General features: G+C 45.4%; 1 protein-coding gene across 3 annotated transcripts in view; it reads left to right on the top strand.

Moving 5' to 3' along the window:
- LOC128264548 (vacuolar protein sorting-associated protein 41 homolog) overlaps nt 1–20,151 on the top strand; it is a 186,399-nt gene that overhangs the window by 59,251 nt on the left and 106,997 nt on the right. Inside the window, exons 12-13 of one of the 3 annotated variants that reach the window (XM_053000079.1) lie at nt 1,988–2,128; nt 2,671–2,777. The exons of 1 other annotated variant lie outside the window; for it this stretch is intronic. In XM_053000079.1, coding sequence (XP_052856039.1) covers nt 1,988–2,121 — 134 coding nt within the window. In that variant the 3' untranslated portion in view covers nt 2,122–2,128; nt 2,671–2,777. Of the gene's footprint in view, nt 1–1,987; nt 2,129–2,670; nt 2,778–20,151 lie in introns of those variants that run through there. One more of the 3 variants, XR_008268745.1, reaches the window with a different exon arrangement.

Genomic DNA, 20,151 nt, shown 5'->3' with positions numbered 1-20,151 from the left:
TTGGGCAGGTCAATACAAAAATGTTCAATCTACGACTTTTTGAAAAACTAGCTTATTTAGCGTGAAACCGCTTAAAATAGCTAAACTTTGCACGGATTTAGCTTCTAAACTAGTAAAGCTACAGACAAGTGATTCATGTAATTAAAAAGGTCTTGTCAAATAATCACGAAGCGCTAACATAATTGGTATAAGTAAAATATTTTAAAAATTACTTATTTTTTTTTTAACGATTTTGGATTTTTTTTAAAAATTGTTAGTCGATTTTTGTTTATTTCTGTACGATTATAGCCCTTGAGTTTCCACAACTTATGGTACGTAACAAACTTTTTAAATGTTCCCATTCTTCACGTTGAAATAAAAAATGTCTGTGTAGGCAAAATACCTGGATAAAGCGGTCACAATGAAACATTTAAAAATTGTATTTATTTATTAGAATAGTTATTCATTTTTCATCACAAAACATGATGTAAGATATTTTTTGAGTTGAAGGTGCGATCGTCACGACTTTTTTACTTCGTTAAGAGGTGTTTTTGTTTGATATCAGAGGTACATAAAACAGAAATATCGTTAAAACTCTACACACAGAAGACGAAGTTTCAAAATGTATAATATAGTCGTCCGATGAAGTCCTCTCAGATTTTTTACTACCTTCAATGGAATGAAGACTTTTGGGAAAGATTTATCCAGCTAGCTTCAAGGATGACAGACTTAGTCTGTGTAGAAACGGACATGACTAGATCGACTTCCCTAGTGATGCTGATCAAGAATATGTAGACTTTATAGGGTTGAAAATGTTTCCTTCACTGCGTTGCAAACTTTTGATTGAAATAATATTACCGTTTGCCAGGGCATAAAAACACTGATGGTATGAATGTCCGATTTTTTATATTGATCGGGAAAGTTGGGAAAGTTTCAAGTCTAGCTTTTAGATTGAGCTCGCAAACGGTATAGAAACAGACAAACAAAGCTGTGTTAACCCGACTAGTCATGTTGATCAAGAATATATACTTGATGGGGTCAGAAATGAAGGAGGCCTTCACTGCGTTACAAACTTCATCCCAATTTAGTATTACCCTCTGTAAGGGTATGACACACTTCTAAGACGTACAAAGAAAACTATTTAAAAAACATTTACAATGAATCGGGGGTGCCCAAACATCCCAGTCGGAAGTTAGAGAACGCATTCCAAAAAAAAAAGCTTCTTTCAATCATGCTTTGCAAGCGAAAAAGAATGTAAGAAGCTATAAAGAAGCATTGTTTATGCATTCTCAAGAGTTTTTGTGAAATCCCAGTCGGAAGTTAGAGAACGCATTCCAATAAAAAAAGGTTCTTTCATGCATGCTTTGCAAGCGAAAAAGAATGTTAGAAGCTATAAAGAAGCATTTTTTATGCATTCTAAAGAGTTTTTGTGAAATCGTCCCTTCCACTACAATGCATAAAAAAGCCTTCTTTTGCAATGATGATCCCTTTTACTATAATGCATAAAAGGCCTTCTTTTGCAATGCAAACAAAAAGCTGAAACCCGAACGCTGCCGATCGTCCGATATTTTTGAGATCGTGTTTTTCACCGAAAACCTCGCTTACGAAAGAACGCAAAAATAAGTCTTGTTTCGGAATGGACAAGAAAATGGGAAACGAATTTAATCTATTATTCTTAAAGAACAGCAGCGGCGTAAATATATTCACTTTTTATCTTTAAAAACAATATCTGAACGCATTGTTATGTTGGTGGTATATGACTTGTTAAACTTTACCTAAAATTAATTCTGTAAAAAATATTAATATTTAATTTTATTAATAATAATATTTTATATATTATATATTGTATTAGAAAATTATTAATTTGAAACAGTTTTTTATATATATTTTAATTTAAGCTTATGATATATACACGATTACATTATTTCTTTTCAAAGCGTGATTTTAATTTGAATTATTATTTTACATTGGCCGGCGCTATATTCTCCTCCGCCACTGCAATCACAAGGAGTAACCGAACAAAACGGAACTCTTCAGAACAAACGACAAGAACAAAAGGGAAAATGCAAGAAAGCGCGCGGTCTTTTTCGTTTCTTTTGCATTTCACGCCACTTGCATTTTGATTTTCAAATGCGGTTTTAATTTTCAAGTAAGTGTAGTGTTGATATAAGCAAACTAAAAAGAAAAAGGAGTTCCAATACTGTTAATAAAATATCATGAACCAAACACTAGATTTATTAAAACAATATGTGATGTATACCTGTTATATACAGTGTACGGTCATAACAAATACTAATAATGTGAACGAAAAAACTGGACCTATAAAAAAAACATGTAAAGTCCACCTGTGCCAAAAAAATATTCAATTTATAAACTCTTTTTAATAGTCTTAAAAACAGTGTACGGTCAAAACAAATGTAAACAAATTGTTCCTAAAATCGTGTGAGGCTGTAAGTCAAACAAATAAAAAGAATTATTTTTTTTGAGCGTACACTGCAATTTTATAAAAAATACATATCCATAAATTGTGTTAATTTAATTAATGAATTTTAAATATTATTTTCGTTTAATTAAAGAAAAACTATTTCATAACAAAATGTAATTTATATAAATTTAACTTTTTTGTTTTGTTAACTCGTTTCGTTTATTTGTTTCCTCTCTTTTTTCTTTCTTCCTTTTACTTTTACCTAGGGTGGACTTACATCTACATACAAATTGTGTTTTATTAGGGGGGACCTAAGGACACAAATTAAGTGAACAAAAATTTAAGAAAAATAAACATAAATTTAAATTATTAGACATAACATAAATAAAAAAAATTTTATAATTTAATTGAAAAAAAAATATATTTTACATAATAAATAAAACTAATATAATTCAAAATGAGGGGAATGTCGGGGTCAAATATTCACCGTTAAACGAAAAAACAAAAGGAAGAGCTTCATCAATCAGCTGCTAGAGCTCTTACTTTTGATACAGAAAATAATTTAGGAAATGAATGCCCAAATTTATGTGAACCCGAATCAGATAAAAGTGCATCAAGCTATTCTTTTTAATATGATACCTATGACGCGGATCTTAATAATGCATTTGTTGATTGCGAAAATAAACCGAATCTGCGTGAAAAACTATTAGGATGGTACCATAGTAATAATGTTACTAGAGATCAACTTGATGCACTTTAAAAAATTTTGAATCTAGATGTTCCTCGTTCGGCTGTTCCTTCTCAACTAAAATTTACCTAAAGCGGTTATCCGTACTGTTAGACCTGGTCACTACACTCACATTGGCATTAAAAATTATTTGGATTTTATAAAGAATAAGCTCGTAGATAATTAGATGTCAACGTTGACGGACTACCGTTTTTTAAAAGTTCAAATACCAGTTTTTAGACAATTTTAGGATACTTTGAGCGATTTTGTATCTGAGCTGGTAAAACTCTCTGATTGTCCCCTTAAAATTGGTGATAAACGTGTCGTATTAAAACTAAGGTTTTTTATCTAAGATGCCCCCGCAAGATCGTTTATAAGTGGGAGACCAGGTACCAACTCATTTAGTGGCTGCATGAAATGCAATCAAGTTGGAAAACGTATAAGCCATGAAACTGTTTATAGTAAAGTTCAAGGGGTTCCTATTAGCAATGATCATTTTCGAAACAGATCTGTTCTTTCTTGCCATTTTACCAAAATAAATCACCTTCAGACTATTAGTGAATTAGTTAATTACTTCGGCCGAAATTTTACAAATATATATCCTAAAGAATCATTAACATATAATGTCCACAATTTGTTACATTTAACAGATCGCGTCCGTTAACTTGGGCGCATACATTCATTTACAGCGTATAAATTTGAAAATTTCTTACAAAATGTCACACGAAGCGTCAATAAACCGAATAAAATTTTGGAACAAATAGAAAAAAAATTATCTGTGTACAAAACTGTAGAAGAAAAATGTACTGATAGATTTGGAAATATTAATCAATACACTTTTTTTAATTTTATGATTTCTATGCCGAATAAAATTTGTTGCATCAAACCTAATATCCCATTTAAAATTTCAAAATTGTTTAAAAAAGATAATGCTTTCTATGTTGAAGGACACAGATTTTCAAATATATATATAGTTTTTTTGACACACCAGTCTTAAGTTTATCTTTGGTTATTCTCCTCACTGATTGTAATTGGAACAGCGAAGCAGAATCATTTTCTGTTGATCAAAAATGTTATAAATATGTTTACATTCTCTTCAATAACAAAGTAGTATTAACTCCATTGTTACACACTGTTAATTAATTTATTAATTAAAAGCATTTAAAAAAAAAATTTTTTTCACAATTTCCTCGAATTCGTTTATCTTTCGCGTATTCGTGTCGGGCGTTACACGACTGCGCCCCTCGGTCGGTTGTGGCTCTTACGCCTGGGATTCGCGCGAGTTATGAATCCACCCTTGGGTAGCTCCATTTCGTACTGAGCTGCCGGGAGCATCGACCAACAACGCCAACAACAAAAACAAGCTGACACCGCTACACGAGCATTGACCAGCAGCGTCAACACCAACTAAAAGCTGACACCGCTACAGGAGCATTGACCAGCAGCGTCAACACCAACTACTAGCAGACACCGCTACACATGCATCGGGCGGATGCAAGCCAGCCGCTGCGTCGGCAAGAATGGCAACTGGCCGATTGATTCGACAACTTTTAAATTTCCAAATAATTTTAGTTGCTCTGCTGCGACAGAGCTTAGGTTTCTTTTAAGACAATTTGAAAGTAATAAATCAGTCTGAAAGTCGCAACTGACAAGTATACGTGTTTTAATCGAACCTTAATTGGCGCAGTCGGTAGTGGCCGCGACCCCGGAAAACCCAAGTGGCAAACAACTAAAAAAAAATATATATATACTAAAAGAAATAAAATTAGTGCAGTTTTCAAGGAAATTTTTTTAGTGTTTGTGCGTTTTCTTAAAAAAATTTTACGACAACGATAAATATCACCAAAAAATGTTATCATTATTACACAAAAAAATATAAGACAGAAAAACGAAGTGAGAAAAGCTGTGATTCAGACTCAAAAAAAAAAAAAAGGAAAATCAAGAAGGGAGAAAAGATATATCTGAAAGAACAAAAAAAATTCGTGCAACAAAAAAATTTTTTTTTTTGTGAAAATAAAAAGGATACAATACATCAACACAAAAGAAATCAAACATCAATTAAAATATATAACATCGATCTCATCCAGGAAATCAGAAAAGAAAGAAAAAATGATGTACCTCCTACTCTGGGTAACGTGAGTAATGCATACATACATATATACAAATTTTAACACTGACCGGCTAGGAAAATAATACTAAAAAAAATAAAGAGAGAAACAGTTTAAGTACAATAATAGAAAAAATTTTTATTATCAAAGAGATTTTAATAAAATCAAAATAAAATTTGTAGAAAAGGAACAGACAGGCAAGCTAATATAAAAAAACATAACGAGGAAGAATTAACAATGGCAAACCCAAACTTAAATATACCCCCAGGACCCCAACAATCAGCTGGGAGTTCGTTTAACTTAAACCCCCCTTTACCACCCTTGATAAACTTGTTCAACCAAATGAGAATCCCGGAACCAATTACACAATTGCAGACATTCCCTGGGGGCGCAGATATACTTGCCCATTTTATAACCGATGTGGAAGATGTAATCCTTCTTTTGCGAGGGACTGAACAGACTCCTATGGGCAGCATCTACCTCAAAGCCATTAGAAATAAAATTATAGGAGAAGCGGACGAGGTGCTTAAAATGTATGACACCCCATTAATTTGGGATGAAATAAAAAAAAACTTAACACAGTACTACTGCAACTCGCTATCAGAACCAACTCTTATATCCACATTAGGGAATTTAAGGCAAGGTAGACTAACGTTTAAGGAATTTCATAAGCAAATTATAGAATTACAACAAAACTACATGGATACCTCGCCTTAAAAGAAAATGACCCTAGTGCAACACTATACAAGAGGAGTTTTTTTAGTCAACTATGTCTGGACAAATTCTTAACAGGACTTAACGATCCCATAGGATCAATTGTAAGGCCTATGAAGCCCCAGAACTTGGGCGAAGCCTTCATGGCTTGCAATAGGGAACATGAGATTAGGAAAAAAAACGGGGAAGATAGGTGGCACAACCAAGATAGTGTAACGAACTGTTTTTCTTTGTTCTCTGCTCGCTACGAATGTCGTGCGGCTAGCTCAGAAGATGTGAGTGTTCGTCCCACCAAATTTATATATACGTGACCGCCCTTTTGACCAGTTAAAACGCACAGAAAGATTGGGAGTATGCAGTGATCTTTTATTCGCCGACTTGACCCTCGGCCGGGGTGGTGTAATGATTATGTAGAATTACGTCCTGCCGTCGTCTCCTTCCCACGTTGACCGTCTCGCTGGATCGTGCTGGCTCGCCGAAAATGGTGTCTCCCTCGCCGGTTTGGCTTGCGATGTCTTCTGCTGCCCTTGGCTCGGCGGGGCTACAAGGATTAGGGATGCGTCACCGTTCCCAGACTAGGGTGAACAGGCACTGTGCTCTCAAGGCGTACGCCTTTCGCAGCCGCAGCCTCCTGTCCCTTGTTCTGTCCCGGCCGGTCGCACCGGACTTGTACAGCTCCTGCAGGCAGCTAGTTCTAGACAACTTTCCTTCTGAGCCCACGGTTCTTTGTCGAAGGACTCTATTTGTTCACTTTGTCGGACACGCCGGGTGGGATGCCAAGCTCAAATCGCGACAGAAGTTGTGACAAAGCGCCTGGACTTAGCCGTGTGATGCCGTTAGGACCTCAGCTACCTGTGTCTCAATTCGGAGACTTTAGCTCTAAGTCCCGAACGTCTCGACGTAGCGATCTTGTTTCCTTGATGACTCCGCACTGCTTTACTTGCTCCTTCACGTTGTTTCACTGGTTACTGGTTCACTTGATGACTGTTACTTGTTGACTTGGTAGAAATCGACTGATCCAGCTTCCTGAGCTCGGCCGGTTTATATAGGCCTCCATTTACCGATAGTTATCGGCGTCTCCTTGCCTCCTGGTCCAAAGTCCACGGTTTTACCGTTCGCCCTTTCGCCCTCTGCGCACGGCACCAATATCAGGGTCCAAAGTCCGGTGCCGTCCCGTTACTTCCTTCTGCCCACGGCCCTTCGCCGCTCTCTCTATTGCTGTCCCTCTCGGACTCTCCTTGTCCTTGTCTGCTGCTCCGTGCACCACTCTCTCTCTCTCCGCACTACCGTTACTACGGGCGAATTCGCCGAGTAACTGGTAACTGGTAGGCCACTGCTTGCATGCGTTTACTCTGCTTGCTTCTTAACCTGTGGGGAGTTATTCAACTCCTCACATTCTCCCCTTACTTCGGGAATGAAAAAGAGACCCGCTGTTCTCTCTGCCTTGGTATACTCCACTTCCTTCCCTCGACGTGTCTTCTCCTCGTACTTGTCCTCGTTTGCTTGTAGTCTTCTAGTCGACTGGCTCCTCCAGACGGTTCCCACGACGCTCACAGCTCCTTCTTGAGTTCCACAGCGCCGATCCTCCTTGCAGATTTTGAATCTCCCGCCCCAGACGTTTCCCTCGTAGATTTTAAATTCCCGCCCAGACGTTTCCCCCGTAGATTTTTGAATTCCCGCCCAGACGTTTCCCCCGATGATTTTCTCGATCTCCGTCACTCTACGACGTGCCGATCGGTCTCCAGTCGTTATCGGTGCTATCGATATTCTCTCGTGTGACTCTCTGTTGTTTGGTCACTCTCCGCCAAATCGATCGGTCTCCAGTTGTTATCGGTTCCGTGACCCAACGTGGCGTTGCCACCCAAAGTTATCGATGTTCCACAGCGTGAGTCCTTGTGTCGATATTTCCATTATCTTGTGCCCACCGATCGACACTATCGTCTAGTGCCAATCGGCCGCCATGAATCGAAGTGCCCCCATCCCTTGTTTATAGTGACTTCGCACAATGCTTTGGTAAGCGCAATTTCCTATCTATTTCATGTTTACTTATTTTTTTTTTCAGGCATGCTACGGTAAAGCTCTCGAGCTGTACCGTCTCCCCTCTTTCCTCGGGAAACAAAGATCTGGTCGTGGTCTTTCTCGATTCGTACAGAGTCTGCCGACGCTACGGATTGTTGTTGGCCTGCGGTCTTTTCGGTTTCTTGTCCTGTGCATCACCTTATTCTTCGCGGCGTATTAACGGATGACTCTGGCTTCATGCCCGACGCAGAATCTGTTTGCCTCGTTGTCTGGGTCACTGTGCCTCCCTGTTTCCTGCGTTCTATATAGACTGTGGTACTTGTGCCCGACGATATAGTCCGCACTTTTTGCTCGTGTGATCAAAATCTGGTGCTCCTTCGCCCAGACCGTGTCCCCTATTGTTGGATTCCATTGCCTCCTTCGTAGATTGTACTGCCTGGCTTGGTCCTGAGCAGCTTTCTCCATGTTCCGGCGCACAATTTCGAAAATCTCCTTCATCTTATTGGCCTTATCTTCAGGTGTTTCCGTTTGCTTTCCTGTGCCGATGGTTTCCCTGTCGTACAGGGCGCTGGGCAGTCGAGGCTCTCGAGCCTGCGTGAGGAAACACGGGGAGTATCCTGTTGATTCCGACGTACTTGAGTTTACCGCTAGCATAATCTCCGGCCACTTCTCGTCCCAATTCCTCTGGTTCTGTCCCGCAAACTGCGCTATCATGGTTTTAACTGTTCGGTTTGCTCTTTCCGTTGGATTCTCCTGCGGTGTATATGGTGCTGTGAATTGTTGCTTAATGCCCATTTCGTTGAGAAATTTTTTGAATGCGCGGCTGGCAAACTGAACTCCATTGTCCGTTATTACCACCTTTGGGGCTCCGAACCTAGCGATGACTCTTTCTCGGAACGCCCTTTGAAGTCTTTCTGCTGTTGCTGCTCGCAGTGGCACCAACTCTGTCCACTTTGAAAACTTATCTATCAGCACTAGCAGCATCTGGTTGCCATGCTTCGATCTGGGCAATGGTCCGACAAAGTCTGCACATACAGTTGCCCATGGTTCTTTGGGTATCTGCGTCAGCATTTTCCCAGCTGCCTGCATCTGTTTCGGCTTGTATTTAAGGCAAGTCTCGCATTTCTGTACGTGGGCTCGGGCGTCCCTATGCATTCCTGGCCAGTAATATCGAGCCGCCAGCCTTGCAATAGTTTTCCGACTTCCCACGTGTCCAGCGGCTGGTGAGTCGTGATTCTCCTTCAACACTGTATCCCTTAGCCCCCGTGGAACACAGAGCTTCCATGCCACCACGTCTTCGCTGCCTGCTCTGTGCGGGATGTATAATGCGCCTCCCTCCATGAGGTAGTCCGGAAACTTCTGTGGCTGTGTGGTCTCTGATTGGTATTGGGTGGCCTCCATAACGTGCTCTGGTGGTTGTAGGTGTTTGGAGTCCATTGGCTTGGACCGTCGATAGGTGCTTGGTGTCCGCCTTCTTCTTCGCACCTTCTACACGTGACTTGTTGTGGTGCTGTTGCTTTGCTTCGCGAGAATTTGTTTTCTTGAATAAATGCTTCTCGCTCTTTCTCGAGTTCTTCATACTCGTCAGCCAGCACCATTAGAGACTCTAGATCTATCTTATACGTCCTCAGGGAAATCCTCAGGTCAGGCGTGCAGTTTTCGTTTATCTACTCGAGTGTTTTCTTTGGGGAGTAGCCGAGTGGTCTCATCATAGTCTGTATGTCAACCATATAGTCCTTGAACGACTCTCTAAAGCCCTGTTTCCTTTGTTTGACCTGATCTGCGAGCTTTGAGAAGAAACCGCTTGGCAGGAAATACGTTTGAAAACTTTCGCTGAACTCTCCCCATGTCCTCCAGTGTTTATTGTTTGATATGAACCATTTTAGGGCCTTGCCTTGCAGCAATTCAGGCATGGCTCGGGGAATGAGGTTCAGGTTCAAACCGTATGTGCTTGCTGACCATTCCACTTGTTCCAGAAACTCCAGTGGTTTCTTCATGCCGTCAAACTTGAACGACCATTCCCTGACTTGCTTTGCGACATTTGCATAGTCTGGTGCGCTAGGCCTTTGCTGTTCTGTTCTTCTTTCTTGGCTTGGGCCCCTGGATCTTCCTGCCTCCTTCATGCTCTCCACGCCTAGGCTAGCTATGAGCTGTTCGGCATCTGGGATTTGCAACTTGCCGCTCGGGCCTGGTTTGTCGTACAATTCCTCCAGCTCAGCCCAAATTTCCGCCATTCCTGGGTCGTTTTGTGTCTTCGTAACATACTCTGAAAGGGCTTTTCGCATGTCGTCCGACTTGCCCACCAGGATGATGCCAAGCTTGGCTGCCACCTTTGGGAAATCCTCTTTCTTGAGGAGATAGATCCAATTTTTCCCCATTTCTGTTTATTGCTGTATTTTCACTGTCAGGACAATCACGTTGGGCGCCAGATGTAACGAACTGTTTTTCTTTGTTCTCTGCTCGCTACGAATGTCGTGCGGCTAGCTCAGAAGATGTGAGTGTTCGTCCCACCAATTTTATATATACTAGTGAAAACGCACAGAAAGATTGGGAGTATGCAGTGATCTTTTATTCGCCGACGTGACCCTCGGCCGGGGTGGTGTAATGATTATGTAGAATTACGTCCTGCCGTCGTCTCCTTCCCACGTTGACCGTCTCGCTGGATCGTGCTGGCTCGCCGAAAATGGTGTCTCCCTCGCCGGTTTGGCTTGCGATGTCTTCTGCTGCCCTTGGCTCGGCGGGGCTACAAGGATTAGGGATGCGTCACCGTTCCCAGACTACGGTGAACAGGCACTGTGCTCTCAAGGCGTACGCCTTTCGCAGCCGCAGCCTCCTGTTCCGTGCTCTGTCCCGGCCGGTCGCACCGGACTTGTACAGCTCCTGCAGGCAGCTAGTTCTAGACAACTTTCCTTCTGAGCCCACGGTTCTTTGTCGAAGGACTCTATTTGTTCACTTTGTCGGACACGCCGGGTGGGATGCCAAGCTCAAATCGCGACAGAAGTTGTGACAAAGCGCCTGGACTTGGCCGTGTGATGCCGTTAGGACCTCAGCTACCTGTGTCTCAATTCGGAGACTTAAGCTCTAAGTCCCGAACGTCTCGACGTAGCGATCTTGTTTCCTTGTGACTCCGCACTGCTTTACTTGCTCCTTCACGTTGTTTCACTGGTTACTGGTTCACTTGATGACTGTTACTTGTTGACTTGGTAGAAATCGACTGATCCAGCTTCCTGCGCTCGGCCGGTTTATATAGGCCTCCATTTACCGATAGTTATCGGCGTCTCCTTGCCTCCTGGTCCAAAGTCCACGGTTTTACCGTTCGCCTTTCGCCCTCTGCGCACGGCACCAATATCAGGGTCCAAAGTCCGGTGCCGTCCCGTTACTTCCTTCTGCACACGACCCTTCGCCGCTCTCTCTATTGCTGTCCCTCTCGGACTCTCCTTGTCCTTGTCTGGTGCTCCGTGCACCACTCTCTCTCTCTCCGCACTACCGTTACTACGGGCGAATTCGCCGCGTAACTGGTAACTGGTAGGCCACTGCTTGCATGCGCTTACTCTGCTTGCTTCTTAACCTGTGGGGAGTTATTCAACTCCTCACATTCTCCCCTTACTTCGGGAATGAAAAAGAGACTCGCTGTTCTCTCTGCCTTGGTATACTCCACTTCCTTCCCTCGACGTGTCTTCTCCTCGTACTTGTCCTCGTTTGCTTGTAGTCTTCTAGTCGACTGGCTCCTCCAGACGGTTCCCACGACGCTCACAGCTCCTTCTTGAGTTCCACAGCGCCGATCCTCCTTGCAGATTTTGAATCTCCCGCCCCAGACGTTTCCCTCGTAGATTTTAAATTCCCGCCCAGACGTTTCCCCCGTAGATTTTTGAATTCCCGCCCAGACGTTTCTCCCGATAATTTTCTCAAACTCCGTGATTTGTCTTCTCCGTCGGATGGTCACTCTACGACGTGCCGATCGGTCTCCAGTCGTTATCGGTGTTATCGATATTCTCTCGTGTGACTCTCTGTTGTTTGGTCACTCTCCGCCAAATCGATCGGTCTCCAGTTGTTATCGGTTCCGTGACCCAACGTGGCGTTGCCACCCAAAGTTATCGATGTTCCACAGCGTGACTCCTTGTGTCGATATTTCCATTATCTTGTGCCCACCGATCGACACTATCGTCTAGTGCCAATCGGCCGCCATGAATCGAAGTGCCCCCATCCCTTGTTTATAGTGACTTCGCACAATGCTTTGGTAAGCGCAATTTCCTATCTATTTCATGTTTACTTATTTTCTTTTTCAGGCATGCTACGGTAAAGCTCTCGAGCTGTACCGTCTCCCCTCTTTCCTCGGGAAACAAAGATCTGGTCGTGGTCTTTCTCGATTCGTACAGAGTCTGCCGACGCTACGGATTGTTGTTGGCCTGCGGTCTTTTCGGTTTCTTGTCCTGTGCATCACCTTATTCTTCGCGGCGTATTAACGGATGACTCTGGCTTCATGCCCGACGCAGAATCTGTTTGCCTCGTTGTCTGGGTCACTGTGCCTCCCTGTTTCCTGCGTTCTATATAGACTGTGGTACTTGTGCCCGACGATATAGTCCGCACTTTTTGCTCGTGTGATCAAAATCTGGTGCTCCTTCGCCCAGACCGTGTCCCCTATTGTTGGATTCCATTGCCTCCTTCGTAGATTGTACTGCCTGGCTTGGTCCTGAGCAGCTTTCTCCATGTTCCGGCGCACAATTTCGAAAATCTCCTTCATCTTATTGGCCTTATCTTCAGGTGTTTCCGTTTGCTTTCCTGTGCCGATGGTTTCCCTGTCGTACAGGGCGCTGGGCAGTCGAGGCTCTCGAGCCTGCGTGAGGAAACACGGGGAGTATCCTGTTGATTCCGACGTACTTGAGTTTACCGCTAGCATAATCTCCGGCCACTTCTCGTCCCAATTCCTCTGGTTCTGTCCCGCAAACTGCGCTATCATGGTTTTAACTGTTCGGTTTGCTCTTTCCGTTGGATTCTCCTGCGGTGTATATGGTGCTGTGAATTGTTGCTTAATGCCCATTTCGTTGAGAAATTTTTTGAATGCGCGGCTGGCAAACTGAACTCCATTGTCCGTTATTACCACCTTTGGGGCTCTGAACCTAGCGATGACTCTTTCGCCCTTTGAAGTGTTTCTGCTGTTGCTGCTCGCAGTGGCACCAACTCTGTCCACTTTGAAAACTTATCTATCAGCACTAGCAGCATCTGGTTGCCATGCTTCGATCTGGGCAATGGTCCGACAAAGTCTGCACATACAGTTGCCCATGGTTCTTTGGGTATCTGCGTCAGCATTTTCCCAGCTGCCTGCATCTGTTTCGGCTTGTATTTAAGGCAAGTCTCGCATTTCTGTACGTGGGCTCGGGCGTCCCTATGCATTCCTGGCCAGTAATATCGAGCCGCCAGCCTTGCAATAGTTTTCCGACTTCCCACGTGTCCAGCGGCTGGTGAGTCGTGATTCTCCTTCAACACTGTATCCCTTAGCCCCCGTGGAACACAGAGCTTCCATGCCACCACGTCTTCGCTGCCTGCTCTGTGCGGGATATGCCTGTATAATGCGCCTCCCTCCATGAGGTAGTCCGGAAACTTCTGTGGCTGTGTGTTAATCTTCTCACACATATCCTTGATCCAACTGCATGTTCCCTGCGTGTCCTCCGGAGCTTCCTGGGCTAGCCTAAAGGCTTCTGGCAGAGGCTGTCTTGAGAGTGCATCAGCGACCAGCGACGTTAAGCTGCCCCTTCCTGTATGATATTTCAAAATCATACTGCTGCAGCTCCAGGGCCCACCTCGCTATTTTCCCTGAGGGACTTTCGATGCTGTTCAACCATTTAAGCGCCATATGGTCCGTCACCACTTTGAAGTGGTATCCTTCCAAGTGTGGTTTGAGCTTCCGGATTGCCCACACGATTGCCAGGCATTCCTTTTCGCTGGTTGAATAGTTCTTTTCCGCGCCATTCAGGGTCCGGCTTGAATATGAAATGACCTTTTCGCCGCTTTCAGTTTCCTGCGTCAGGACTGCCCCTATACCATAATCGCTTGCGTCCGTCTGCAGTACGAATGGTTTATCGAAGGCTGGGCATGCCAGAACAGGATCGGCCACTAGCCTTGCCTTCACCTCCTCGAATGCTTGCTGGTGCTCTGAATTCCATGTCCATTTCGTGCCTTCCCGCAATAGATCATTTAGTGGTTTTACTATTCGCGCAAAGTCGGGCACGAATCGCCTGTACCACGATGCTACGCCCAAATATTGGCGCAGTTCCCGGATGCTTGTGGGTGGTTCCAGCTCGGCTATGGCTGCTACTTTTTCGGGATCAGTGCCGATTCCTTGGTTCGTAACGCGGTGTCCCAGGTAAAGCAGTTCGCTTTTGAAGAAATGACATTTTTCGGGATTTATCCTCAGGTTTGCCTGTTTAAGGCGTCGGAAAACTTCTCTCAGGTTCCTACTGTGTTCTTCCAGTGTGCGTCCGATCTCGATGATTTCGTCTTAGTATGCAAACGCGTGTGGTGACATCTCCGGTCCAATTACCTGGTCCAGTGCTCTCTAGAAAGTCGCCGAGGCGGAGTGTAAGCCAAATGGCATTACTTTCCACTGGAAAAGCTCCTTTCCTGGCACTGTAAACGACGTGAATGGCCTGCTATTTTCTTCCAGAGGAATTTGCCAGTATCCATCTTTCAAATCCAGACTGCTTATATACCTCGCCTCCCTCAACTGGTCCAATATGTAATTTATCCTTGGCATCGGATAAGCATCTTTGATGGATTTGTCATTGATCTGTCTAAAGTCGACACAAAGCCTCCACTGACCTGTCTTTTTCTTCACCATGACGTCGTGTTCCTCAGAGTTGGTTTGCACCACTGCCACAACCACCCGTTGTGCCTTTTTTTTCTGGGATCACCACTGTATGTCCGGCACACCTTATTTCGGCGCCGACTCCTGTGAGGAAATTCCATCCAAGCACCAGCGAGTCTACCACTCCTGGTAGGATCAGCAGGCTCATGGGCAATCGCTTATTGCCGAATTCGATTTCCACCTCGAGCTGCGTGTTTATTCCGCTGCACCTGCCATCTGCCAACCTAACTTGCCTTCTCGTCCTTGTAATCTTTCCATAAGCAGCCAGTATTTCCGCCAGCTCCTCGCTTATAAAGCTCGCTGTTGCTCCGGTGTCGATTGTGGCTTTGTGTGAGGTTCTGCCAATCTGTACAGCTGCGGATAGCTGCTGCTCTTCTTCGATTAATTCGCCAGTTAGTTTGGAGAGACAACACCTTGCGACCCCTGCTCGCCTCTCTGCGGCTGGAATCGCGGGCCATTTCCCGATCTCTGGCAGCACTCTACACTCCTAACCCCCACCTTGCCGCAAGTCCAGCAGAAAAGCAGCCGCTGGTTTTGGCATCCTCTTTTCAATGTCCGTGACCGCCACACCGTCTACAAGCTTCGTGTGGGTTCACGATGTGTGTCTGTGACCTGTGGGCTCTTGGTGCTGCGCTGGGTGGTCTCTGATTGGTATTGGGTGGCCTCCATAACGTGCTCTGGTGGTTGTAGGTGTTTGGAGTCCATTGGCTTGGACCGTCGATAGGTGCTTGGTGTCCGCCTTCTTCTTCGCACCTTCTACACGTGACTTGTTGTGGTGCTGTTGCTTTGCTTCGCGAGAATTTGTTTTCTTGAATAAATGCTTCTCGCTCTTTCTCGAGTTCTTCATACTCGTCAGCCAGCACCATTAGAGACTCTAGATCTATCTTATACGTCCTCAGGGAAATCCTCAGGTCAGGCGTGCAGTTTTCGTTTATCTACTCGAGTGTTTCCTTTGGGGAGTAGCCGAGTGGTCTCATCATAGTCTGTATGTCAACCATATAGTCCTTGAACGACTCTCTAAAGCCCTGTTTCCTTTGTTTGACCTGATCTGCGAGCTTTGAGAAGAAACCGCTTGGCAGGAAATACGTTTGAAAACTTTCGCTGAACTCTCCCCATGTCCTCCAGTGTTTATTGTTTGATATGAACCATTTTAGGGCCTTGCCTTGCAGCAATTCAGGCATGGCTCGGGGAATGAGGTTCAGGTTCAAACCGTATGTGCTTGCTGACCATTCCACTTGTTCCAGAAACTCCAGTGGTTTCTCCGTGCCGTCAAACTTGAACGACCATTCCCTGACTTGCTTTGCGACATTTGCATAGTCTGGTGCGCTAGGCCTTTGCTGTTCTGTTCTTCTTTCTTGGCTTGGGCCCCTGGATCTTCCTGCCTCCTTCATGCTCTCCACGCCCAGGCTAGCTATGAGCTGTTCGGCATCTGGGATTTGCAACTTGCCGCTCGGGCCTGGCTTGTCGTACAATTCCTCCAGCTCAGCCCAAATTTCCGCCATTCCTGGGTCGTTTTGTGTTTTCGTAACATACTCTGAAAGGGCTTTTCGCATGTCGTCCGACTTGCCCTCCAGGATGATGCCAAGCTTGGCTGCCACCTTTGGGAAATCCTCTTTCTCGAGGAGATAGATCCAATTTTTTCCCCATTTCTGTTTATTGCTGTATTTTCACTGTCAGGACAATCACGTTGGGCGCCAGATGTAACGAACTGTTTTTCTTTGTTCTCTGCTCGCTCCGAATGTCGTGCGGCTAGCTCAGAAGATGTGAGTGTTCGTCCCACCAATTTTATATATACTAGTGAAAACGCACAGAAAGATTGGGAGTATGCAGTGATCTTTTATTCGCCGACTTGACCCTCGGCCGGGGTGGTGTAATGATTATGTAGAATTACGTCCTGCCGTCGTCTCCTTCCCACGTTGACCGTCTCGCTGGATCGTGCTGGCTCGCCGAAAATGGTGTCTCCCTCGCCGGTTTGGCTTGCGATGTCTTCTGCTGCCCTTGGCTCGGCGGGGCTACAAGGATTAGGGATGCGTCACCGTTCCCAGACTACGGTGAACAGGCACTGTGCTCTCAAGGCGTACGCCTTTCGCAGCCGCAGCCTCCTGTCCCTTGCTCTGTCCCGGCCGGTCGCACCGGACTTGTACAGCTCCTGCAGGCAGCTAGTTCTAGACAACTTTCCTTCTGAGCCCACGGTTCTTTGTCGAAGGACTCTATTTGTTCACTTTGTCGGACACGCCGGGTGGGATGCCAAGCTCAAATCGCGACAGAAGTTGTGACAAAGCGCCTGGACTTAGCCGTGTGATGTCGTTAGGACCTCAGCTACCTGTGTCTCAATTCGGATACTTTAGCTCTAAGTCCCGAACGTCTCGACGTAGCGATCTTGTTTCCTTAATGACTCCGCACTGCTTTACTTGCTTGCTATTCTCTCGTGTGACTCTCTGTTGTTTGGTCACTCTCCGCCAAATCGATCGGTCTCCAGTTGTTATCGGTTCCGTGACCCAACGTGGCGTTGCCACCCAAAGTTATCGATGTTCCACAGCGTGACTCCTTGTGTCGATATTTCCATTGACATGTGCCCACCGATCGACACTATCGTCTAGTGCCAATCGGCCGCCATGAATCGAAGTGCCCCCATCCCTTGTTTATAGTGACTTCGCACAATGCTTTGGTAAGCGCAATTTCCTATCTATTTCATGTTTACTTATTTTCTTTTTCAGGCATGCTACGGTAAAGCTCTCGAGCTGTACCGTCTCCCCTCTTTCCTCGGGAAACAAAGATCTGGTCGTGGTCTTTCTCGATTCGTACAGAGTCTGCCGACGCTACGGATTGTTGTTGGCCTGCGGTCTTTTCGGTTTCTTTTCCTGTGCATCACCTTATTCTTCGCGGCGTATTAACGGATGACTCTGGCTTCATGCCCGACGCAGAATCTGTTTGCCTCGTTGTCTGGGTCACTGTGCCTCCCTGTTTCCTGCGTTCTATATAGACTGTGGTACTTGTGCCCGACGATATAGTCCGCACTTTTTGCTCGTGTGATCAAAATCTGGTGCTCCTTCGCCCAGACCGTGTCCCCTATTGTTGGATTCCATTGCCTCCTTCGTAGATTGTACTGCCTGGCTTGGTCCTGAGCAGCTTTCTCCATGTTCCGGCGCACAATTTCGAAAATCTCCTTCATCTTATTGGCCTTATCTTCAGGTGTTTCCGTTTGCTTTCCTGTGCCGATGGTTTCCCTGTCGTACAGGGCGCTGGGCAGTCGAGGCTCTCGAGCCTGCGTGAGGAAACACGGGGAGTATCCTGTTGATTCCGACGTACTTGAGTTTACCGCTAGCATAATCTCCGGCCACTTCTCGTCCCAATTCCTCTGGTTCTGTCCCGCAAACTGCGCTATCATGGTTTTAACTGTTCGGTTTGCTCTTTCCGTTGGATTCTCCTGCGGTGTATATGGTGCTGTGAATTGTTGCTTAATGCCCATTTCGTTGAGAAATTTTTTGAATGCGCGGCTGGCAAACTGAACTTCATTGTCCGTTATTACCACCTTTGGGGCTCCGAACCTAGCGATGACTCTTTCTCGGAACGCCCTTTGAAGTGTTTCTGCTGTTGCTGCTCGCAGTGGCACCAACTCTGTCCACTTTGAAAACTTATCTATCAGCACTAGCAGCATCTGGTTGCCATGCTTCGATCTGGGCAATGGTCCGACAAAGTCTGCACATACAGTTGCCCATGGTTCTTTGGGTATCTGCGTCAGCATTTTCCCAGCTGCCTGCATCTGTTTCGGCTTGTATTTAAGGCAAGTCTCGCATTTCTGTACGTGGGCTCGGGCGTCCCTATGCATTCCTGGCCAGTAATATCGAGCCGCCAGCCTTGCAATAGTTTTCCGACTTCCCACGTGTCCAGCGGCTGGTGAGTCGTGATTCTCCTTCAACAATGTATCCCTTAGCCCCCGTGGAACACAGAGCTTCCATGCCACCACGTCTTCGCTGCCTGCTCTGTGCGGGATATGCCTGTATAATGCGCCTCCCTCCATGAGGTAGTCCGGAAACTTCTGTGGCTGTGTGTTAATCTTCTCACACATATCCTTGATCCAACTGCATGTTCCCTGCGTGTCCTCCGGAGCTTCCTGGGCTAGCCTAAAGGCTTCTGGCAGAGGCTGTCTTGAGAGTGCATCAGCGACCACGTTAAGCTGCCCCTTCCTGTATGATATTTCAAAATCATACTGCTGCAGCTCCAGGGCCCACCTCTATTTTCCCTGAGGGACTTTCGATGCTGTTCAACCATTTAAGCGCCATATGGTCCGTCACCACTTTGAAGTGGTATCCTTCCAAGTGTGGTTTGAGCTTCCGGATTGCCCACACGATTGCCAGGCATTCCTTTTCGCTGGTTGAATAGTTCTTTTCCGCGCCATTCAGGGTCCGGCTTGAATATGAAATGACCTTTTCGCCGCTTTCAGTTTCCTGCGTCAGGACTGCCCCTATACCATAATCGCTTGCGTCCGTCTGCAGTACGAATGGTTTATCGAAGGCTGGGCATGCCAGAACAGGATCGGCCACTAGCCTTGCCTTCACCTCCTCGAATGCTTGCTGGTGCTCTGAATTCCATGTCCATTTCGTGCCTTCCCGCAATAGATCATTTAGTGGTTTTACTATTCGCGCAAAGTCGGGCACGAATCGCCTGTACCACGATGCTACGCCCAAATATTGGCGCAGTTCCCGGATGCTTGTGGGTGGTTCCAGCTCGGCTATGGCTGCTACTTTTTCGGGATCAGTGCCGATTCCTTGGTTCGTAACGCGGTGTCCCAGGTAAAGCAGTTCGCTTTTGAAGAAATGACATTTTTCGGGATTTATCCTCAGGTTTGCCTGTTTAAGGCGTCGGAAAACTTCTCTCAGGTTCCTACTGTGTTCTTCCAGTGTGCGTCCGATCTCGATGATTTCGTCTTAGTATGCAAACGCGTGTGGTGACATCTCCGGTCCAATTACCTGGTCCAGTGCTCTCTAGAAAGTCGCCGAGGCGGAGTGTAAGCCAAATGGCATTACTTTCCACTGGAAAAGCTCCTTTCCTGGCACTGTAAACGACGTGAATGGCCTGCTATTTTCTTCCAGAGGAATTTGCCAGTATCCATCTTTCAAATCCAGACTGCTTATATACCTCGCCTCCCTCAACTGGTCCAATATGTAATTTATCCTTGGCATCGGATAAGCATCTTTGATGGATTTGTCATTGATCTGTCTAAAGTCGACACAAAGCCTCCACTGACCTGTCTTTTTCTTCACCATGACGTCGTGTTCCTCAGAGTTGGTTTGCACCACTGCCACAACCACCCGTT

Source organism: Drosophila gunungcola, unplaced genomic scaffold, assembly GCF_025200985.1.
Source record: "Drosophila gunungcola strain Sukarami unplaced genomic scaffold, Dgunungcola_SK_2 000073F, whole genome shotgun sequence".
NCBI classification, from domain to species: Eukaryota; Metazoa; Arthropoda; class Insecta; order Diptera; family Drosophilidae; genus Drosophila; species Drosophila gunungcola.
Note: the sequence above shows the minus strand (reverse complement) of the source record. Positions and strands in the feature narration are given on the sequence as shown.